We start from the raw sequence: 23167 nt of genomic DNA, 5'->3' as shown, positions 1-23167 counted from the left end.
GAACAAGTGGGTGTAGCAACAAAGCGCGCAATGTACAGCTTTCAGGCCACAGAATAGTTTACTCCGTTCTCTACTCTATGGTTCGTATTTATTTTTCTGTCTGTGCTCTATGGGACATTAGTGTTGCAACAAACTCGGTCCAACGAACAATCGATTGTTTGAAATCGATAGGTCTATCGATAGGTCATTCACAAACACAATCGCCACGCCCGCCCTATCGATATTAACATCGACACTGGAAATCAACAAACCTAAAATACTGTCGATAGTATTGCTTTCCAATATGACATAGATTATCGCTAGTGTCCATAGTTTGGGCTATAGACAGTATATACTATACTTAATAGGAATAATATCGAGATTTTCATGATAACCATCGGCATCGTCAATACTATCGATAGTATTGTTGTTTATCAAAAGTATTAAAATTACTTCATCTATCGATAGTGGACTACAACACATGGAATGGACAACACTAGAGGATAATACAATAAACATGCAAGAGACAAGAGCATGTTTTCACTATCTTTTGATTTGAAAAGTTCTGTAATTTAATTTCTTTGTGCTAGTAAATAGGTATCTGCGTTTTTCTTGTTTGCTATAAGCTTGAAAATTCCTATAGCACCAACCACAGCTGCACCAGTACTACCAGTAAGCTTATCCTCCAGGGGAATTTGCAAAAATGGCTTTAGCACTTCAGAGGAGAGCAAACGTATGTATTCCGCGATAATCCTGGTTACCTTATAAGTATTAAAAGATATTAATTGCATCGTAATTAAGTACATATTTAATATAGCACAAATCATGAGCATTTGACTTACTCACATAAAATTTCCATCTTCAACGTTTACGATTCTCTTCTATTATTTATATTTCAGGTTCGTCTTCCTCCTGAAGTCAACAGAGTGTTGTATATCCGAAACCTGCCTTATAAAATATCAGCAGAAGAAATGTATGATATATTTGGAAAGTATGGAGCTATTCGTCAAATTAGAGTGTAAGATACATTCTTTTATGATATTTTTTTTTTACATTTTCTTAAAATATTTACTGATTATTCTTACCTATTAACGTATTATGTTTCAGTGGCAACACTCCTGAAACGAGGGGAACAGCATTTGTAGTGTATGAAGACATTTTTGATGCAAAAAATGCATGTGATCACCTATCAGGTTTCAATGTATGTAACAGATACTTAGTTGTTCTCTACTATAGATCTAACAAGGCATTCAAGGGTATGGACATTGATAAAAAACAAGAAGAATTGGATACTTTGAAGAAGAAGTATGGAATTTCATCTGAAGACCTAAGAAAATAGATCAATGCTAAGTTTTACTTTTTATGTATCTGTCAAGAAAATAATTTTAATGAATACTAATAAAATACAAAGTTTGTCTCTTGTGTCTTTTACAAAAAATAACATTTAGAGTTGGGTCTGTACATTCTGTATTATTTCCCCATATCCTATCCTAGCCTTGTTCATAATTACTATCAGTAAATGCAGACTACTTAATCCCATAGTGGTAGGTACTTTACTTGTAGGTGTATAATTTTACATTCTAATATTCTGAATCTACCTAACTTTGAAAAAAGTATAAACTAGCTTGGATCAATTCGAAAGAAAAAAACATTAAATTAGTATATTATAAAGCTATAATTTCCAACCAATACACTTCATATAAAACAACATAACTGCATTCCACTGACAAGATAAATTGTAAAATAAATATATCAGGTTTATTGCAGGACTAAGCCAACTTTACTAGCGGGCATGCTTGGGCATCTCCAGTTGTACAAATAGTACTGTAAATTGCCATCACCAATGCCAAACTTCAATCGCTCTAAAAATTCTTTATTTTCCATTAGGTCCAGAGCATTGAAAACATCAAATCCTGAATTTTTTGCTGTGATCAATGCATCCTGCATGAGTTCTGTCCAAGGGGTCTTGGTGGACACATTGTAGAATGAATATGCTGCTTTGAGAGTTTTATGCACAGGATGATAAACAACTGTAGAGGGGAGGGTGTAATAACTGACAAAGTCTGTTATAGAACCATCAGATGCTTCAACTACAAAACCATCAATTATGCCAGCCTGTGGTAAAAACCAATGCTTAAACTCTTCTTCTGAAAACACTGGGGCAAGGTCAAACTTCTTCAAGTAATCATTCAGTAGTTTTACAACTTTCTCAGAGTCTTGCGGCTCCATTTTACGAAAGCCAGGAGTTTTTGGTAAGTCAGGGAGTTTGTAGAGCTTCAGAGTTCTTTGCATCGTCATGTGTCTAGATAGGTGACTGAATTTTATATCAATCAGTTTCTTGGGATTTAGAGATCTATGCCAGTAACGGCAAGTAGCCACCGGCTTGGGTAAAACAATACCAGCCGTATAAACTCCTTGAAAGATACCCGTCAAGTTTACTCTTCGTGTTATTTCCCTGATAAGAACTGGGGCTACTCTCTTAGCTCTCAGTTTTTTATGAACACAGAGGAAGTTAATCTCCACCACAGTCTGAACATGATCATAAATCCTCAACTCCGCTGGTACAGCCGATATAAAGCCAACTAATCTACCAGACTTGGCAACTCTCACACCACAATGCCACTCCATTCTCCAGCCTGGAGGCTGCAATGCCCACTTCAGAAACTCAGTTTGGTAATCAAATCGAAACATGCAGTCATCATCTTCCACATAATTTTCATTCAGGAGTGTATAGAGTTCCTTCAATACTAACGGCTCATTTAAATTTAATGTATCCCACTGGAATTCTCCAGGAAGCGTGTAAGGCTCAGCTCTAATTTCCTCAGGGGTTTTAGGCGGTTCAATCGGCTCGTTAGCCACAATTTTCTCATCAAGTTTCGGCACGGGCTGGGTGGACCAAAACTGATAAGACTTATGCAAAGCTTCCTCTGTAGTTTTAGCAGGCTTCTGTTGGAGGTTAAGTGCTTCCATAGCCATTTTAAGGTCTTTCAAAGATATATTTTGTTGAATATCGTTGGAATTAGGAAACTGCAGCTGAACCGACACTGCATTGCCCGCCGCTGCGCCGTGATCCCCATCACCACCTAGGCGTTTTTTCTTATCTTTTTTCTTCTTTTGTTGTTTATCTTGCTCACTATTTTGTTGAAAGTCATTTGACTGTGATGCTTTATTGTCTTCCATCTCTAGAATCAGTGTAGATGTATTGGAATTTAAAGAAAATTGATATTGAAATTTTGATCCACCTCCCTTCTTGACTTGACTTCATAAAATCAGTAATGCCAACCATAAAACAAAATCGACAATTCATTGACCACAGACAAGATTTACATAGACAAAGGAATAAAAATATAGATATTATTATTCTGAGTTCCTGTAGCTTAAAACTCGAGAAGGGCTGAACAGAAGAGGCTAATTTTTATTTTACTCTTCAAGACTATTCGTGGAAGTCCAAAGTACCTAGTTTATTTAAGTACCTCATACCTAGGTCTGAGCTTACAATAAAGGTTTCGATTCGATGTTATCAGTTCTGTTTGATGAATACAACTTTGAACTATTGTAGATCGTATGTAGTAAAAACATATTTTATAGTAAAGTTAAGTAGTTATTTTAATCAAAATATAGGCTTATATATTACACTTTGTTCAGATTTCATTCATGTATAGTGCCACAAACTTATCTGTTCCGGTGAGAGCGAACTAAATGGATTCATATCTCATTACTTACTAATTAATTGTATATTGATATAGATTAGATGGGTTTATTATAACCGCAAGGGCAAATTACCACCACGGGCAAACTTAAAATCTCATAGAATGAAGAAATATTAGACATGTACTTGAACTGTCACCGGAACAGATATGTTTGTGGCACTATAGTAACCTACTTATGTCCTTAAACTAATGGTTATCATAAGGGTGGTCGGGTCGTTGTGCGCGCTGCCACCGAAGCAGTACTGCGCACGCGCACAGCAGCACCAGCAGCACCAGCGAGACGCCGCACAGCGCGAACACGCCGCCGCGGAGTCGGCCTTCACCTGAAATTTAGTTTCGATAATAATATATTGGACGTTCAACAAAACATAAGGAGGCCTCTGCCCAGCACCAACATGGGTCACAAAATAGGCTTTTAAACTTTGGATTCGAGGAAAATTTTTTTTGGCAGTATTTACCCCAGATAGGCCGCTCAGCCATCGTAAACGAAAGCAGAACAACGCGGACTCTGGTGAAATTTTAACTAAGGTTTTTGGTCTGAGGGTTTAGCTAATATTTGTGAGGGCAACACTTTTTGGGAGCTTTTTGGGTTGTTTTGACAGTTCTAAACAAACGCGCGAAACAGTTTTCATTTGAAAAAATTGCCAACCTGATGATGACGTAAATTGTTCAGTTCGTTCTGGGTCTGACAGTGAATTGTACAAATGAGGAAGGTATTGTGTCCAAAACGCAACGTGACGTTTAGTTTCATGAGCTGCACAGGAGTTGATCACATCGTGTATATCTTGGACATGTGCATCACCGGCCTTGTAGCGGGCCCACTCGTTATCAGTAGCTGGTGACCTGAAGTTAAAAGCAAAATTAATATAAAGTAGTCCTTCGAGCATGCCGTACTCTCCTTGGAGAGGCAAGCCCTAACATGCAACTGTGAAGCCAGCAGGGACTACTTCTACCATCTAAGGTAGAACTCAAAATAGGTCCGAGAGCATAAATAGAATCAAACGCAATAAAATACAAGAGCCGTAATCAACTACAGCCGCCTCTGCTATTATAATAGAGAGGATTATTTCATACGCACCCGTATTTTACGAAATTTATTATGTATCGGCGAAATAAGGACGATATTCCTTGCTGGTCAGATGTCGTCCGTCTCCGAGTCAATTGAAGCAACATCGCATCTCCGAGTAAAGCAACCAAATCCGTACCATGTGCTGCTCCTAGCAAACCAAGTTTTGCACGATTAGAGATTAGGCAGGTAAGAATATACATGCTTGTAAAATGCATGTAAATGTTTATTAAGATACCTCTTGAATGCATAATGGTCCTATTCTAGTCTGTTTGAGTCAATGTGTATTCTATCTTGCACCTGTCTCACTTGTATATTTAGTCGTAATAAGTAAGTACCTATCAGTGTCTAAAGGTAGAAAGGGAGTTTAGGTACCGGTGAAGTTGAGCTGTCGCCCCCGCATGTCTACTCCAGCCGGCTGCGAGTACCGGTACACGTAGAGCCGCGAGTAGCGCCTCGCGAGCCGGGCCGCCAGCAGCGCGGTGCCCACGCCCCACTCCACAGACGAGCGCGCTCGAGCCAAACCTTCGGCATAGCGGAAACCATCCACTTTCTCAACACCTGAATGTGTGTCTCCCCAAAACTCCCATTTTACTGCTTCTGTAATCTGTTGAAGGGTATTGGGTGTAAGTTGGAATTGTGAGCATTTATGAATTAGGTCCTAATTGAGAAATAAATGAAATAAAAATTGCCGAAATTCTTACAGTTTCATAGGCATCAGTCGGTGGGAACGACAATATACGAAGTAATTCTGGTATTATTTTGTTTGTTGCATAATCTATAATACTTATAGACCCTCGGCGAGCCAACACATCGTACTCTTCATCTGGAAAGGAAATAAGTAGTTAAACTGGCACATCAATAGGACGTCATAGGTGCAAATCATTACAACTACTTACTATAGCAAAATGTTCAAGCCGATGTTATGTTTTACCATTACCAAGATACGTACAATGGGTAATTGCTTCAAGGTCGGTAGCGCCAACAAGTAGGTCAAGTTGCGCGGTAGGTTGCCTCGATGCTGACATCGCAGTCGACAGAGACTTTGGCATATATTGTTCAGATTCCGGCAAAAAGTTGTCTGCTATCGGTTCGATTACATTACTCCAATTTAAATTCTGCAAATTTTATTAGACTTAGGTAAGATTTTTAACAGAAGATCAACCACAATAGTACAATAAGCATAGGAAGCAATAGGCTTATAGGTAGGTATAGAAGTAAAAACCTAGGCATTACGATTGTTACCATGCCTTGTATGTTTTCATTATCTCGGTCAAGGGTCGATCTCGCAAGCACTGGATTATTTCTTCATCCTCTCCACGGCAACCAATTTCACGAGCCATTTCACGAGAAACTTTTTCTACATCCATATCCAAATCAGCATGGAAGTTATCGTCAAGGGCACGCCAAATGTATCGCGGTGACATTAAAATTGCTCTCTGAAACATTCCTGAAATGAAAAGTTAGGAGTTAAAGTATAATTAAGTACTTAAGTATAAGTTACTATGTACTTAGGTATCTAGGTATTATACGCCGTATAGGTACGTAAAATGCTAATATTTATGAGTTATAGGTAGTACGAGTAATTACCCTGAGAACGTGGTGAGGCGAGATGCTGTAACACGCTGTCGGCACCAGCGGAATGTCCCATGAGTGTTATTGCTGCAGGATCTCCGCCAAACGCTGCTATGTTTTCCCTAATCCATACTAGAGCAAGGTACTGGTCTAGCAGCGCGAGGTTGCCTCGTGCTAACTTGGACCTGAGGGTGAAGAAGCCGAGCAAGTGAAGGCGGAAGGCCACGGTCACCACCACCACGCCCTCGGCCGCCAGCTCCTCGCACGGGAGGCTCGTCACTCCAGCGCGACTCCAAGACTCACTGTACAATATCACTACCACTGGAACGGCTTTACTATCTGCACGCTACCTGAAAAACTTTTTCTTTAGCAATATTATAATGTAGAGCAGTCAATAATGATGTTTAACGAAATATTTAAGGATCAATCTTACCCGTGGTGTCCAGATATTGAGGAACAAACAATCTTCACTGAAAAGGTCATTCTCGGTGTCGCCAATTTGTGGACATCGGGGAGGCATCCGATGAGCAAAAAATGTCCTACGCCAGCCTGGATGACGCTCGGGTGCCTGAAATTAAAATGTAAATCATCCTCTATCTACAAACACGCACACGCCGTACACCCCAAACAAGTTTCAAACATTAATATTTTATAGGTGGGCAGGGTTTCCTAACGATGTTTTCCGTTATGGTAACTATTAGGTACTAAAATAATATAATAATAAGGACGATGTAATAAAATAAGTAGTTAAATGGTAAAAAATACATTCGGAAGCGCCTCTTTGTGAGAATCGGGCGGGACCCGATGAGCTATTTAGGCAAGTTTCTAGATTTTCTCTAGTTAGCTTGCTACTTAGGTAGATAGGTATACTTACTGAAAATCTATATCGTCCTGTTGGAGCTGTCGCATAGGGAATCCCAAAAAAGATTTCGACAGGCGTTACGGACTGTTTGGGATATACTTTTATCTGTAAAAGTATAATAAGTTAAAAAAGGGTTTAGGGTGACGTTACAATGTCTTGTAGTCTTTTGTTCATCATGTGAAAAGAAGCTAATATAACAGGTTCTGTTAAGTTGTAAATTTGTAACACTTACGCCTACAACTCGACCCTGCGGTAAAACGATAGCTGGTTCTTGGGCACTCACGTAAAGCACAAAAATTAATAAATTAATCGCAACGGAAATCATTTTTGCGTGTGTTTTTTTATGTGGTACCTACTAGGAGCACTTTGATTTCACGTCACGTTATCAAAATATTGTGGAGTGAATTGCTCTCGATCTGTGAACACATCGTAATTGCTGTCCAACCAAATGGTCATCGTATGGATACAGGTTTATTTTATTAATGAGATGAAGGGTTTAATCATAGAGTGGTTCCGTAGTTAGATGATAACGAGTGTGTCCCAAAAAGTGTATTACTTAATAATTTTACTGTATCTATGTTCATAATAAATTATCACCTAATAGTTTTTGGTTGGTCTTTGGCAGTGCTGCTTTGTACTAAGTATTGTCAAGACCGTTCTTTTGTATACAGCTTAACAATGAAATTGATCAGCCGTTCAATGTGTTTGAGCTTACCTACAGGCAGTATTCTTATTAAAAAATAGTAACGAAAGGTTTTCCGTGGCAACCGCGCGGACCCCTAATGAGAATCCGAATGGTAACAATGATAGCGCTCTATGCGTGACGGGAGCACTCTAACGCATCTCCTCTATTGTTCTAATTTCCACAATAGCTAGCTTTTGTGAAGGATTTTTTTGTAAAAATTGCCATGCTACAAATTTTAAACGCCATGCTTGAATTTACTGTAGCTGGTAAACTTATAAAAACAAAGCAAATATCGCGCTATTAAAAGATGGTGTCCTGAGGTTAAAAGCACAAGCCTACTACCACATCATCAATCACCATCACTGTAAATAAGCCTAGATGTACCCTACCTAGTTACACTGATGAAATTCTACCCTTATTCATAACTACTGACACATTAGGATTATGCCCACGACTAGACCGTCGTAGAGTCGCATGTTTTTATACTAGGTTCGAAGGTAGTTATACTTATAGGTAACCTAACTTGGTATCATCAGATCAAGTATTGTTTATCAAAGGTTATATTATAAATTATAATATCAAAAGGGCCTGCTATTAAAATATTTTATTAGTTATTTATAGCGCATTATATGCCTAACACACATTCGGTACTTAACTAGTTACATTTTTGGACATACCGGAATTTTAAACGAACAAATTAGAAAAATAAACTTTATGACACTTTAACATTCGAGTAAGCAAGTTCTAATTTCTTCATAAACATTTTGAAATAATAATGCAGTGGCTGATTATTTGCTAGGCCAATTGTCGCTAACATTAGTCCATATCCAAATAGAATTGAAAATAATTTATGCCTTGCAAACCATTTCCGTATTCCTCCGTCTGAAAAGATAATAAATTCTAATGAACCTCATTATAAAGTAAGTAGTAGGATAGTTAGTTGGGTGGGCCATTGTTATTGCATACGAGGGAAGACCTAGGGTTACCTTTCTTATTATGGCCAGTGGGGAGCCTCGAGGAAGCAAGGGGCTTGGCATAAATGAGCAGATACCGCACTCGCACCAGCTCAGCATTTGTGACGTAGTAATTCGGCAACTGCTTATATATAGCTTCATCTGCATTTGATTTTCTATCAACGCTTCTGCTGTCGTCGTAGCCGCCATCACCTAAAATAATTACAATTAAATAGCTTAAATGTTACAGATATATAAAATCAATAAAATGTTATGTTTACCATAAACATAGACACTCGTCTTCGTGTGGCAGCGACCAAAAGAGCCCAAGCTCAGCACATGCTGCCAGCAACTACTAATGAAAATTACAATATTTTTTTGCTTTGTCATCTAGGCACATACCTTGATTGGTGACAGGGCGCTGATAGTTGATGCCTTCCGGCACGTCGAGGATCTCGCAGAGCGCGACGCAGGCCAGGTGGCCGCCCAGGCAGCTGGCGCCCCAGCCGAAGCCCCCGGCGCTGTGGGGCAGCGACGCGCTCAGCTCCGGGGACAGAAACATTCCGCCGCCCGTGCTGCACATCGGCTAGGTGAAACATAAAAAAAGTGTGTACGAATAAGTTTCGGAAATGAATTTCCTTTTTCACATCTCATTAAACAATGACCCCCTCTTGGAGAGATTTTTATAGTCTTACTTAAGTAGTTAGGTTGTTTGAGATAGATATTTTTTTCTATGAGCCACCATTTATGAGATGTACTTACCTAGGTACTTACATATAAGCCAAACTTTAAAATGGGATCTTATCAGGTCCTTCGCTCTTACCCCTATTCATCAGTAGGTACTTTAAGTAGGTATGTTTTAGACACCATCCCCTAGAAATATGCTAAAATTCGCTAACTGCTACTTATAAGTAATTTAATTTATGTAATTAACTATATGTTTTATACCTTTTGTTGAATGCCGCAATGTAACATGCTATAGAAATTTTCGAGACGATTTCCATGAAAAGCATAAAATACGTTGTGGTTTTTTGCCAATTCCCTCCATTTCACTTCCGCTGTTGATTTATTTGAGCTGACCACTTGGAAAACATACTGAGGCTTGGCTGCGGGCACAGTAGAGTTCACGTGCAATAACACGTTTCCATGCTACGATAAAATTAACGTATCTTATGAGTAAGAACCCTGTTAGACTACAACAGTTAAACTTCATAGTTTAACTTAAATTCTAGGTAGGTAGGAATAGGAATAACGCGTGCAAATAAAGATACAAAATTAAAATGGCGGCCGTTTAACTTAAAGCCTAGTGAAAGTATAGGGAGGACTAAGGAGCATGAAACTGTCACTGCAATATCTTACCGATTCTATTGGAACTGTCTTTATGATGGGTTCTTTCAACCTGACTAGGACATAAAACAGGAGGTCTATAATTTCGGCGTAGCTTTTCAAATCATCTAGATTATCCAGTTGACGCAGAAGTAAATCAAGTGCCGGCACGTCGGTTATAGTACTAAGCTGGAAATAAAAACGTAAGTATATTGTACAAATCTCAACTAATTAAATAGGGCATGATTTATCTGGGAACTTATGACAAAATTCCACCCTGAATAGTATTTTGTCAAAACGAATGAAGACCACTCAAAACGAGAACGTGTGGTTGTATACCGTACCTATATACCTACGAACTCTTTTATGGCTTATACTCTACTTGTGATATACTCAAGTAATGTAAGTAAATACATCAACTAAACTGTGTGTACTGTGCCTTGTCTAGAGTAGGTAAACTGAAAAAGAATAAACGGTTCAGGGAACATTTACCAGTTCATCCATATCCTTGATACCATTTTTCCAGTACCCTGGTGGAAACGGCTTCAAGCAGCTTTCATATCTGAAACTAAATGCTGCGGCCACGAATAAACTCCATTTCATATCAGCTGCCTTGAAATCCTTTTCCAATACTAATCTGCAATTAACATTAATGGTCTATTAGCTTCAATATTAACAGTAGGTACCTAACTACTGTACTCTGAAATACCTACATACGTAGAGGGAGGTAGGGTAACCACCTATGTATTAGTTCAAACTTGGCGGGCTTGTAGCATGGTATTACCTTTACAAAAAAACTTTTATATTTAAAAATCACGGCACGGGCAATCACGGCCTACGAGAGCGGTACTTGATGATATCGATTTTTTAAATGTTTTATGGAATGTTATTTTGAGCGGTCAAAGTTACCTAAGATGAACAGCTTTCTTCTCTAATGTTTCCAGCTTGTTAAGATTCTCTGGATAAGTTTCTGATGTAGTGTGAAGGTTGCAGTTAGTGCCGGTATCCGACATATAATCGGGCTCCCCATCCATGATGCCTTGTTATGATTTTAAAATGTTTTACAATAGTATTCTAGTCTATGATAGTAGGTTTAACTGGTAGTTATTTATTTTCATTATAATTTTGTACCCAAACAAATTTTAGCCATTGTTAGTCACTAAAAATTTGACATGTAATGACACGATCAAAAACAATCACTATGTTCCAGGCCAGTACCTATTCAAAAAGTTCGTAGGATGATAGGGTCATGGAAATGGATAAAGTTATTCTGAGGGTAAAATTCACGGCATACAAGTATCTACATTATTATTCTAAAGGCCTGCCACACGCGAAAGAGATAGAATATAGAAATCACTCTTGTAAAAAAGAGAGACAAAATTTAGCATTCCGATTTTAGCTTTTTCCTCTGAAGATAAAAACCTTTATTAAATTGTTAATAATATGTTCTTATTTAATCGTTTATTTACAGATTTTTTAATATACCAAGATTTTAATATTTTTTTTACTGTAAGTAGTGAGTTTTATTGCAGATTTTTTCTGAAAATACTTGCACAGTGACGACGCGTAAAGATCTGTGAGTCTTCTTACATGGAAAAACGGAACGAACTCAGACAGCACAGCAAAATGGCGTTTCATTTGTGAGTTTACAATAAACACAAGTTGCTATCGCATTTTTATTTCGTGTTATTTGATAATATTGTGAGTGTTGGTTGTAAAAGTGACACTAAAACGAAGACTAATGAGTTTAATGACCGATGTCTGCCGTGGCTCCCAGTATCCCAGGTAAAAATAAATAAGTATTGCTATGATCATTAGAAACTATGTCTTAATTTTAATTGTTTCCTATCATTTACAATCAATCGTGTAAATTTGTCTCTGTACGTGATCATTTAACTTTATCACATACGTTTTGTTTATTTACTGATGTCTCCATTTATACCCATGAGCATTTGGTGCAACACCTAATACGTACTGCATTTCCTCAGTTACTTAAAATCTCGCGTCGTGGTCTCTAGTTCTCAGAAGTACCTAGTTCTTCGTAAGCAAGACATTCAATGTTGTAAGAAAACAAAAACGTTATAAAAATTGTTTTTGTTTTTAACTTTCAATAGTCTTTGTGAACTTCCTCAAAGGGACAGTATAATAATCATGGGCATATAAATATACAACAAAATTTAAAAAGTTTAGTTTTTACATGCCATTTATGAAACTACTGATTCAACTCTGGTTTTCATAAGTATTGAACATTGAAATATTAACTTAATTATGTGTATATGGTACATATGAACTACCTACTATATTTATTATATTTTTACAAATAATTATAATTTTACCACAGCCAGATCTGGTGAATAAAACATGCACACATTATGTTACTAATACATACACACAGTATACCACAAAAGATTATTACTGGCTATTTAGTATATTTATTTGATTATAAATCAGGTTTCTGATGGTTCTGGAAAGTAGCAATTGAAATATCAGCATTATTGTTATAGGGGCTGATCCAGCAAAGGATATACAAAAGCGCCGTGCTGGCAGTATTGGGTGAGTTGATATCCCCTACTGTTTGTGTGAAATCAATCACTATTTGGTTTTTTATATCATCGCCACAACTTATTGCATGATGCTTAGTAATACATTCATTATAATTTCAAGTGTTTTGCTTAAAATAACATGAACTGGTAACAACTTCATATTTACATTAAACACTTTTTAACCTACATTTTGTGGCAAGCTCTAGTCCAACTCTAGTGTTTGTTACAAATATCAAAAATACTTTCCTATGCTACACATAATACTTATTATGTAACACTCATAATTAATGGTTTATTCATATCAAGATAATTACAAACATATTAAATTAAGAACAATAAAGGCAATTGTTGCTTTCCAGAATCTGTATTGAAAGTGTCTTCATTGATATCCTAAAGTCATGTATATATACTATTATATACTACATACATAAACATTGATATTTTTATCAATAGACAGTTCCTGAGTAACAGACGAAAAAATTATAGGTTTTTGGGAGCTAGCCTGGCTGAGCTGAATTTAAGGGGATATGTACAAAGATTCCACTCGAGAGAGCCACATACAGGAACTTCGCCCCCTCTCTGAATAGAATAGAACTGAACAGTTCCTGAGTAGCAAGTAAAATAATTTATTTTTAGCATCGTATATCTGGTTTCATTAATAATTATAACAAAAGAAATTAAGAGCTTAACATTATTATTAGATTTTTATTATTTATAATTAGATTAGTAGTCTAAGATTTCTGTTATCCTGAAGATTGATTTACTACTTCAGGTTACATGTGTTTGAGATTACAGAAGTATTTTTTTATGTTTACATAATAACTTCATTCTATACATATAAATATCCTAATTCTCAATACTCAATACTCAATCTTTTATTGCATCCATAAGTAAGTTTTACAGGTGTTAAATACATTAAATTAAGAACTATATGGACCCTGTCGGGCACAGCAAATTAAAACTAATATAAAGGGTTTACAACTCTTCTTAGTATCTAATAACTAGGTATTACACATAAATTATAACAAAAATACCTTACAAATTAAATCAACATTTACTTAGTATCTAAATAATATTCTTCTATACTATAGTAAGCTTTATCCAACAAAAAATCTTTCAATGTTTTTATAAATGAACTTAGACTTTCAATTTTCTTTATTCTATCTGGTAAATTATTAAATATTTTAACAGCCATAGATATAGGACCAGAAGAACACATTTTAAGCCGTGAAGCGGGACAGTTTAAACGGTCTTTGTTTCTTAAGGAGTAATTTGATTGCACATTTCCTCTAGTTGAAAATAATATCAAGTTGTTTTTAACAAATTTGCAAATTTCAAGTATGTAAATAGATGGTAATGTAAGAATTTTATGTTTTATGAAATAAGGTCTACAACTATCAGTAGCTACAATATTTGCTATAATGCGCATAAGTTTTTTCTGAGCTACAAATAGGTCAGGTGCATCCGTACTATTTCCCCATAAGATGACACCATAGCAAAGCCACAAGAACGCATATGCATAGTAGGTGACTATAGCAGTTTTAATATCTGTAGTTTTTTTAATTTCTCGAAGTGCATATGAAAATTTTGATAGTTTTTGTCTGATTTTATTAATATGCGGTTTCCAATTCACATGTTTGTCGATTATTAATCCAAGTAACGAAAACTCATTCACAGTTTCTAGAGGTATTCCTTCGAATTGAAAATTTAATGATAAAGATTGTTTTTGATGAGGATGGAAAGTTATAATTTTAGTTTTAGAGAAGTTTATTTCAAGATTATGTTCGCTGAGCCAAGATTTTGTTTTTTGAATCATAGTGTTTAATTTATTATTTAGGTTATTATTGTCTTTAGAAGATGTAAGCAAAGAAATATCATCTGCAAATAAAACGCAATGTTCTGCCATTCTGTTAGCACTGTGCAATAATCATCATTCTCTATTGAGAATGTACTGGTTCTGGCCTATGATGATGATACGTAATTGAAAAGCTAGTTAAGAAGTGGACAGTACATAGTATTTTCTCCTTTTATTAATGTTTATGATATGTCTATGAAATGTTATGTGATGGTGTCTAAATAAGTGTAACTAATCAGTAGCTAATAATATTAGATATCCTAATCATCAGCCAGCTGACATCCACTTATTCTTCAGCCTATCCCAGTAATAAATAAATAAATGTTTATGTCTATAGATCCGATGAAGACGACGCAAGTGGTGGAAAATACACAAGGATGGAGGAGGACAATATCCAAGACAAAGAAAGATTTGCAAGGTAAATTACAAATAAAAACAAATTAATTACAAATTAGTGAAACCATGTCATATTTTTAAAACATGTAAAATTCAGTACATTCAGTAGCATATCAATATCACATACTTTGCAATTTGTACCTAAACATCCATCAGTGGCATTATTATAAAGTGTTACGCAACGTCATGGCAAAAACCTTTTTAGCATTATTAGGAATTGAAAAGTCGGCATTCCTCCCATAACCTAGCCATTGTTGTTAGCGTGTTATTGAAAACGTGTCTTATCACGCGACGCCGCGAACCGCCTCTCCTTTTTATGACTAACGATTATTAGTATCCTATAAAATAAGTTGAGATAGGAATTTCTCCCGAGACGTCCTGCGTCCCTGGTACCTTGTATGCAAATGTGATGTGTTGTAGCCGGGAGAACCACTGCGAGATCGAGCGCCGCCGCCGCAACAAGATGACGGCCTACATCACGGAGCTGTCGGACATGGTGCCCACGTGCTCGGCGCTGGCGCGCAAGCCCGACAAGCTCACCATACTGCGGATGGCCGTGGCGCATATGAAAGCCTTGAGAGGTACCTACAAACCTTCTAGTAGCGTAAACGCAACGTGTGCCGATGAAATTTTTAAATCATGAAGTTCCTTCTGCGTAGAAGTGAAAATTAACATGATTTTATTAATAAGACATACCTTTTTATTTTACCTTATTGAAACATTACTTCCCTAATACGGTAATCCGGCAATCTAAAACAGAAATGTAACACATTGTTATTATAACTATAATCTTTCGTAATGTTTTTAGGCACTGGAAATACTTCAACAGATGGCACTTACAAACCATCGTTTTTAACGGACCAAGAATTGAAACACTTAATTTTGGAAGCCGCCGACGGATTCCTATTTGTCGTCAGTTGCGACACCGGCCGAATTATTTACGTCAGCGACAGTATAGCACCGGTCCTGAACTACTCACAGGTATGTTTCTGTTACCAACATGCTATAGAATTACTGAAAAGATTGACCTAAGGGCTCCCACACTTAAACACGATGCGACTTCGCGTCGTAAGAAGGCCTCCTTTCTTTCAGGTGCGAGAGAATGGCACAACGCGATGTCGTCGTTTCCCGTTGTGTATATGAGCCCTAAGCTAGATCGCTGTCATTTGCGTCCACGCTAAGGTCGATATGTCACAACTGCGCCCTAAAACCATCCCCCATACCACCTGAGTCTGAATCCGCCTATACAGTAAAAAAACAAGACTCTCTCCCGTCTATTCTATTCTCTGCGGGGGTGTAAGTACCTGCACCTGGCTCTCTCGAATGGAAACTTCATATCCCCTAGGTCTAAACTGCTAAGCTTGGACCATTTCCCACCACGCCGGTCCACTGCGGCTAGATGGGTTCACATACCTAGCTCTCCCCTCATGTGTGTCTCCCTCAGGGCGAGTGGTACTCGTCGTGTCTGTACGACCAGGTGCACCCCGACGACGTGGAGAAGGTGCGCGAGCAGCTCAGCACGCAGGAGCCGCAGAACACGGGCCGCATACTGGACCTCAAGACCGGGACGGTGAAGAAAGAGGGGCACCAGTGTAAGTTTTAATGATAACTAGCTGTTCCCGCGAGCGAAAAATGTATCTATTTATAGTTACAGATGTGAATGACAGACACAGATTGAAATGAAATATTTATGACGATTACTGATTAGTACACTTTTAGTTTTGTTGAAAGGACATAAAGCCCAGGTTCAAGAATACCTAAGTGAAATCCATTATCTTTGCATATTCTCTTATAAAACCTTGAATTTGACCGGTATTATTTATAATAGCGTATTTTTATAAACCCGTCGCCAAACATGAATACCTAATAATGCATAGTAGGAATAATTATCGTGGTTCAAAATTATACATTGTATAATAATGTTCACTATTGATAATAACTCGTTGTTGCTCCCTTAGCTTCCATGCGTCAAGTGATGGGCTCGCGGCGCGGGTTCATCTGCCGCATGCGCGTGGGCGGCACGGCGGAGGGCGCGCACCTGGGCCGGCTGCGCGCGCGCAACTCGCTCGGCCCCTCGCACGACGGACACAACTACGCGGTGGTACACTGCACCGGCTACATCAAGAACTGGCCGCCCACGGGTGAGCACAAACATTATATCATGATCGAGAATACAGCTGATGAGCAGGGAATGAGTTTGATTGTGCTGGTCTTCGAATTTTGACAGAAGTATGGACAGTGACAGTTTGGGTCTACAAAAAATTGCGCTATGACATCGGTATGTGTTGCGTAGTAAGCATAGCAGAGTGTCCCGAAATTTATTTATTCGTAAAGCCATAGTAGAAAACCTCTTATAAGCCTCAAAATTTATCATTTTAAAATACTAGACATGTTTGAAGGCCAGCATATAAGTAGTTGCACATTCGCCGTCATGCACAGTGGCCTCCCTGATTGATATATTGTTTTTAGGATGATTAGTACGTGCAAAATGTTATGTATGTGGGACATTAGACTTGTTTCCAGGCATGCAGATGGACCGGCCCGTGGAGGACGAGCTGCACGCGTCGCACTGCTGCCTCGTTGCCATCGGCCGCTTGCAGGTCAGTGCTTAATAGTTACTTTGACTCCTTAAAAGTATGCGGTAAAATCTCGACCACACAGTTTTCATTAACTTTTTTCGCATTGTGGGTCCGCTACACTTCACCAATGTTAATGAACCACTTAACATAAACATATCTTTATTGTAACAAGAAAAAACATACATGGTGGGGTAGCCCTGATTCCTAAACTAGGGTGACCTATGTGTCACTCTCAACTACACCAGCATTTAATAATGAAATATATCCAAAAGATGTCTGCTAAAAGTAATAAGGCCGCCTCTCTGTACTGTTTCATTTATTAGCAGTCATTTTGTAATACTTTCTTTCATGGCACAAAATAAAGACTACCCTATCCTAAACAACCCTGCACAGGTGACGTCAACACCAAACGCATCAGAAAACAGCCTCCTAGGCGGGGGCGCGGAGTTCGTGTCGCGGCACTCGGCGGACGGGCGGTTCACGTTCGCGGACCAGCGCGCCACGGCCGTGGTGGGCCACGCGCCCGCCGACCTGCTGGGCAAGCTGTGCTACGAGTTCTACCACCCCGAGGACCAGCAGCACATGAGGGATAACTTCGATCAAAGTATGTAACTAGCTATTCTATTGTTGTTGTTGTTGTTGTTGTTGTTGTTCCTATGGCACCCCAGAGGTGCAGAGGGTCTCCACTAACGTCCGCCACTTCCGCCTATCTTCGGCTGTACTTTTGGCCTCGCTCCAGCCTAGTCCAGCTATTCTATTAGGTAACTGAAAATGCAAATGTATAGATTAAAGTAACTACGCACTTTGCCTGTAAACTCATGGGGCGCAGAACGAGTTAGAATGTCGCGCCCGTTTACATGTCATCTCGCAACCTTGAGTGCGATATGTAACTTTTTTCTAGTTTTGTTCGTCCATCCTGTGCTACTTTTGTTGGTTTTGTAAATTCTATTTTTAGTCATCTATCACAGTTTACTACTAGTTTAATTTAGAGTCGCCCCACACTGCTGTTTTGATGTGCGGCAGTTCATAGTATATCTTTACATATTTTAGAGTGTCATGAATAAGCTTTTACGGATTGTATTAACTAATCGATAATATTTCTATTGTTTCAGTTCTAAAGTTAAAAGGACAGATAATATCGCTAATGTACCGGTTTCGGACAAAAAATAGAGAATGGATCTGGCTGAGAACGTCTGCGTTTGCCTTCCTCAACCCCTACAACGACGACGTAGAGTACATAGTCTGCACCAACACGTTAGCGAAGTAAGTACATTGATGTTCCCTATACTCTGAATTAAAATACATATAAGTATTTTATAGAATCGGAGACAGAAAACCCTATCGTTTATCAAATCAAATGTTGAGAACACTTTTTTATATTGGCCTCAATTTGGTAATAGATCATCTTGTCGACGATATAGTAAAATAGGATGTCAACGGACCAGAAACAGTCAAGAAACCAGGGGCGCTATAAGGACATGATAAAAGTTTTGCATTGTGCTCACTCCTATCGGTCAGCCTCAAGTGTGAGCGCGACAGAGAACTTTTGTCACGTCTTAATTGCGCCCTGTGCTAGCCCTTCTGGACCAACACATACGCTACTTTTTATCCCGGAATCGCCAACAAACTATCAACGTTTTCTCTAGAAAAAGCCATTATAAAACAACACTCTTTCCTACAGTCGTTCTCTGCCGAGCTCCGGCGGCGGCGGCGAGGCGGTGGCGGAGGAGGGCAACTACGACTACCACCTGCGCCACCGCGACGTGTACCAGCAGCCGCCCATGCACCAGCACCACGCGCCGCCAGGTACGCACATTCATATTTTTATTGCTCACCCGCCTGTGTAAGTGGCGTGTACTCCGTATGTGTGCACACTCGGGCGTGCGTTAGGCCGCCTTTCAGGACGCCAGCGGGCGGAGTGGCGGCACCGACTAGTATTACTCTATGGCGGTGTACCTATTGTACGTACCCGCCATAGAGTAAATAATACTAGTAAGTACACGCTAGAGTCACATAACGCCGTCACTGACATGTTACCTATATACACACTATATGGGCACATGGGCTTTATTTGAATGTCGCCGGTCTTCGGGTTTCTAACGACACCCTGAAGTCTTCTTAGCGTAGGTAACAAACCATAGCGTGGTCTAGCATTTGTCTTTGTGTCATAGATCCCCTTGTTGCCCCGAATGTTCTTAGTATTATTTTATGAGAATCGGCTTAGCCTTTCAAAAGTTATGCGACTTTTTGTTAAGGTTATAGATAATACCTATTTATCAGCTTATAATATACTAACGTCATGTTGTAATCCGTAGCGACGGTGAGCGCGGGCGCGGCGGGCGGCGCGCGGTCGCCGGGCGGGTACGCGGCGCACGCGCACTACGCGCCAGACTACTCGCCGCACCGCGCCGCCGCCACGCCGCCGCAGACCACGTGGACCACGCTCAGACCGGTATTGTTAAATTTCATTTACTACACACATATAAATTAGGTAGGTATTCTATGGTATTACGGAAATACAAAAAAAAACTGTCTTGCAAAACACGCCAGGTTTATATTATTCTAAATTCTTTACTGCACATAAAAACATAGTACAAAGGCGAACTTTATGCTAGCATTCTCTACTAGTTAAAGCAGGTTTATAGATGGCAAGTCCAGCCAGAGTTGGGTCTTTATTCATAACATACCTTGTCACAGTAGCTTTAGACATCGTTGGAATCTCAAGTTACGGAAGGAGCAGGAATTAGTCGTCATAGTAATGTTATAAATGAATTGGAAGGTCGTAGACATGTAGTTACATAATATGGTGCCATGTAGTCCATGTACTTATCTACGTCGTACAGTAAGTAAAGAAATCTATCTACCCTAGGATTTTTCATGAAATAACCCCATTTACCCCCAGAGCGGCGGCGGCGCGACGGGCGAGAGCTACGCGTACAGCGGCGAGGCGCCCCCCGCGGCCGACAGCCCCGCGCGCTCCCCGCCCGCGCCCGCGCCCTACCTGCCGCCCGCCGCGCACTACAACCACGGTAAGTTGATTGATTGATTATTTATTTATTCAGAACAAAATATATACAATTTGACTTAAAACTATACACCGCCAAACTACAACTTCTTTTACTTACATGTGACTTATAACTAACATGCAACAGATAAATTTAATTTATCAATAAAAAAATAAGGAACTATGGTAGGCGGGTATGGTGCCTGTATTCAGCACAATAGGTAGTATAGGTAGGTACATACATACACCACGCCCGTCCACGGCTAGTGTCACCAGCATTGCAACAGCAAATAAAAGGGATACACAGTCTTGAGCGCGGGCTACGCTAGCACCTTCCGTCGCGTAATTAAATGCCTGCACAAGTGTAAATTGCGTGCAAAAACAATAGAAAACGTCCGCAACAAACACTCCAGACGTCTGCTCAGGAGGCACAATTTTTTTAGTACGAAACTCATATTGTGATATTTTCCGCTACTGCATCTACATCCATCCATCCTATGGCTCTCTCTTTAGGCTTTTTGTAATAGCGGCTAATGGTTTTTATAGTATTTATTATTATATGCATTATTGACGGTCCATGTTTGTTTGTTAGCGGCGGCGGCAGCGCCTGCGGACGGCAGCCCCCTGCCGCCCGCGCCTCACTACCTCAACCACCCGCCGCATCCCACACACGGTCAGTATGATTATCACATTTCATTTAAGTCTGTTAGGATACCAGTACGGATCGAATTTGAACGTTTATTTATTTTTATCTGAAAAGGAAGCTTGGGCTTTCAATATTATGAAGCCAACAAAACAAATGCCTAATACAATAAATGTTGTCAGGCATGTGGTGGGGCGGCGGCGCGCCGGCGGCGGAGGGCGCGCACGCGCCGCACGAGCTGTCCGAGATGCTGCAGATCCTCGACCAGAGCGGCGCCGCCACCTTCGAGGACCTCAACATCAACATGTTCAACTCCAACTTCGAATAGTCACCGGCGTCTGTACAAACCTGTACTTAAGCTTACTGTCGCCCGCCGCGCTCGCTCGGGTAGCCGGTAGAGTGGTATAACGCGTGCGGATAAAGAGACTATGAAAATGGCGGCCGGCATCCTGCTATCTCACCCCACTCGTAGGTCTGTCAATACTTCTTTCTACACCCACTTAAGTAACAACCGCCATTTTCATATTGTTTCTTTATCTTCCCTGTTATAAACATTTATTTGCACGTGTGTGAAGGACTCGTCAGTCAGTGTGCGCGGGCTGCACTTTATATTTGCAACAAAGATAGTAAGATAGGTAATGCGTTATGTTTAGGTGAAGCGTTTAGGCAGCTGTAAGGTGAAATCTTTTTTACATTACGTTTGTAAGAAATTCTTTGATCGAATTTTTGTTACGGTAATCTAGTTGTGTAATTTTTAGGTGTAATATAAATATAACGACATATTTTTATTTTGTACTTCCAGTATTGTAATTTTAGCTATAGGTACAAAGATATAAGTTTTCCAAAGTGGCTATAGAGTAAAATACAAATTCAATTCTTTATAAACGGACAGTTTGAGTATATAACTTTTTTGTGTTCATTTGATATAGATGTACCGAAAAACCGAACCTTTCTTATTAGTAAATACTGTTTTTAAATATTAGTTAACCTATCTTCCTGTATTTAGATCTGATGCATAGCCCTTAATCCTTATTTCCGTTTTTGTTACCAACGTACTATGAATTAAGTATTAGTTTAACCATCATGGATTGTAAAGATTAGAATCGCGGTTGTGGTATCCGTGATATGAATATAAATAGCCTCGGCAGTTCGCCGAACGCGGCCGCCGACGCTACGTGACCCGATGCGCTATCGCATCATTTATCTCAAAAAAACCTTGCTCTAGCCGATTTCACCTATTAGCTAAGTCCACTGTAAAAGCCTTAAATGGGTATATTTTTAAACCCACTAGCAAGATGATTGAATTTATTCAAGATTATGCACATAATATAGATAAAGTGATTTTATGAGTTTATTTTTTAGCTACTTATGATAGTTATGGTTTACTTTTACATTCAATTATTTTTAATACAAAATTTATTGTATACCTTAGTGTAGCAGGACTTTATATTTTATGTTATTTAAGTATAGAATTAATGAAATCTTTACACATAATTCATTATTTTTGGGACAAATTCACTCAAATTAGATAGGTTTGTATAACAGTTTTTTAAATCAAATAAAGATAAGGGAATGAAAACCTGCTACTCTTAAATATATTTGTTTTAATGCAAATCCTATTTAACTCTGAAAGTGGTCACACCATAGCTCTTCGTGCTGATACTGCTGCTCGCTAAGCAGCAGTAAAACACATCTTACCACAGATCTATCGAATACAGTGTGTGTAAATAAATAAGTAAATTCTAAATTGGTTTTGTAGGTCATTGTATTTCTAATGATCAATAAATTGAAATGATTGAAAATAATAAAAATGAAGCGATCCCCTTCCTTTCGAAGGTCTACATGTGCGTGTAAATTGGTAGTTTGGTACCTTATATTCCTTTTGAATCACAAGTTCTATGGATTTGTATTAGGTTGCAAAAGTTTTGCTATTGCCCGTTAGATGGCTCTGCACTCTCTCTGGATATAGGGGGCCATTCATTATACAACTT

The 23167-nt window shown here is 38.9% G+C and overlaps 5 protein-coding genes across 8 annotated transcripts; 2 read left to right on the top strand and 3 right to left on the bottom strand.

The window, feature by feature from the left end:
- Nucleotides 1-474: 474 nt before the first annotated feature.
- On the top strand, nt 475-1439 carry LOC105389465 (splicing factor 3B subunit 6). Its single transcript, XM_011560577.3, has 3 exons — nt 475-712; nt 879-997; nt 1087-1439. Exons 1-3 carry the CDS (start codon nt 683-685, stop codon nt 1316-1318), a joined length of 381 nt encoding a protein of 126 aa, XP_011558879.3. The 5' UTR covers nt 475-682; the 3' UTR covers nt 1319-1439.
- A 196-nt stretch (nt 1440-1635) lies between these two features.
- Nucleotides 1636-3262, bottom strand: LOC105389467 (glycylpeptide N-tetradecanoyltransferase 2). The gene has a single exon (XM_011560578.3). It carries the CDS (start codon nt 3157-3159, stop codon nt 1738-1740), a length of 1422 nt encoding a protein of 473 aa, XP_011558880.2. The 5' UTR covers nt 3160-3262; the 3' UTR covers nt 1636-1737.
- A 330-nt stretch (nt 3263-3592) lies between these two features.
- On the bottom strand, nt 3593-6813 carry LOC105389468 (acetylcholinesterase). Its single transcript, XM_038112676.2, has 9 exons — nt 6793-6813; nt 6346-6676; nt 6006-6205; nt 5708-5873; nt 5460-5581; nt 5131-5362; nt 4768-4906; nt 4339-4532; nt 3593-4012 (listed from the first exon to the last, which is right to left on the bottom strand). The coding sequence occupies exons 1-9, from the start codon at nt 6811-6813 to the stop codon at nt 3876-3878; spliced, it is 1542 nt and encodes a 513-aa protein (XP_037968604.2). The 3' UTR covers nt 3593-3875.
- Nucleotides 6814-8462: 1649 nt separating this feature from the next.
- Nucleotides 8463-11315, bottom strand: LOC105389469 (protein mono-ADP-ribosyltransferase PARP16). Its single transcript, XM_011560580.3, has 7 exons — nt 11066-11315; nt 10649-10793; nt 10190-10345; nt 9779-9979; nt 9233-9416; nt 8864-9043; nt 8463-8759 (listed from the first exon to the last, which is right to left on the bottom strand). Exons 1-7 carry the CDS (start codon nt 11188-11190, stop codon nt 8590-8592), a joined length of 1161 nt encoding a protein of 386 aa, XP_011558882.2. The 5' UTR covers nt 11191-11315; the 3' UTR covers nt 8463-8589.
- A 440-nt stretch (nt 11316-11755) lies between these two features.
- On the top strand, nt 11756-22770 carry LOC105389477 (aryl hydrocarbon receptor nuclear translocator homolog). 4 transcript variants are annotated; one of them, XM_048633460.1, is made up of 15 exons: nt 11756-11941; nt 12661-12709; nt 14892-14972; nt 15371-15531; nt 15759-15931; nt 16395-16542; nt 16909-17091; nt 17474-17550; nt 17923-18133; nt 18642-18792; nt 19211-19335; nt 19845-19981; nt 20432-20558; nt 21126-21206; nt 21359-22770. In XM_048633460.1, the coding sequence occupies exons 1-15, from the start codon at nt 11914-11916 to the stop codon at nt 21502-21504; spliced, it is 1878 nt and encodes a 625-aa protein (XP_048489417.1). In that variant the 5' UTR covers nt 11756-11913; the 3' UTR covers nt 21505-22770. The 4 variants fall into 4 exon arrangements, with proteins under 4 accessions (XP_048489417.1, XP_048489416.1, XP_048489418.1 ...); XM_048633459.1 differs by having other exon boundaries at nt 17462-17550; XM_048633461.1 differs by lacking the exon at nt 12661-12709 and having other exon boundaries at nt 17462-17550.
- Nucleotides 22771-23167: the final 397 nt, after the last annotated feature.

Source organism: Plutella xylostella, chromosome 5 (assembly GCF_932276165.1).
Source record: "Plutella xylostella chromosome 5, ilPluXylo3.1, whole genome shotgun sequence".
Taxonomy (NCBI): Eukaryota; Metazoa; Arthropoda; class Insecta; order Lepidoptera; family Plutellidae; genus Plutella; species Plutella xylostella.
The sequence above is the reverse complement of the archived record's forward strand: the minus strand, read 5'-3'. Positions and strand labels throughout refer to the sequence as shown.

Bases quoted from the DNA above. Each gene is read 5' to 3' on its own strand.
- LOC105389465 (XM_011560577.3), top strand. From the start codon at position 683: ATGGCTTTAGCACTTCAGAGGAGAGCAAAC. The intron at 713-878 runs GTATGTATTCCG...TTTATATTTCAG, and splicing joins CACTTCAGAGGAGAGCAAAC to GTTCGTCTTCCTCCTGAAGT. The intron at 998-1,086 runs GTAAGATACATT...ATTATGTTTCAG, and splicing joins GCTATTCGTCAAATTAGAGT to TGGCAACACTCCTGAAACGA.
- LOC105389467 (XM_011560578.3), bottom strand. From the start codon at position 3,159: ATGGAAGACAATAAAGCATCACAGTCAAATGACTTTCAACAAAATAGT.
- LOC105389468 (XM_038112676.2), bottom strand. From the start codon at position 6,813: ATGACCTTTTCAGTGAAGATT. The intron at 6,206-6,345 runs GTAATTACTCGT...TTTTCATTTCAG, and splicing joins CGCCTCACCACGTTCTCAGG to GAATGTTTCAGAGAGCAATT. The intron at 5,582-5,707 runs GTACGTATCTTG...TTTCCTTTCCAG, and splicing joins CCTTGAAGCAATTACCCATT to ATGAAGAGTACGATGTGTTG.
- LOC105389469 (XM_011560580.3), bottom strand. From the start codon at position 11,190: ATGGATGGGGAGCCCGATTATATGTCGGATACCGGCACTAACTGCAAC. The intron at 9,980-10,189 runs GTAAGATATTGC...ATTTTATCGTAG, and splicing joins AGACAGTTCCAATAGAATCG to CATGGAAACGTGTTATTGCA. The intron at 9,044-9,232 runs GTATGTGCCTAG...TAATTATTTTAG, and splicing joins GCGCCCTGTCACCAATCAAG to GTGATGGCGGCTACGACGAC.
- LOC105389477 (XM_048633459.1), top strand. From the start codon at position 11,914: ATGTCTGCCGTGGCTCCCAGTATCCCAG. The intron at 19,982-20,431 runs GTATTGTTAAAT...ATTTACCCCCAG, and splicing joins CGTGGACCACGCTCAGACCG to AGCGGCGGCGGCGCGACGGG. The intron at 21,207-21,358 runs GTCAGTATGATT...AAATGTTGTCAG, and splicing joins CCCGCCGCATCCCACACACG to GCATGTGGTGGGGCGGCGGC.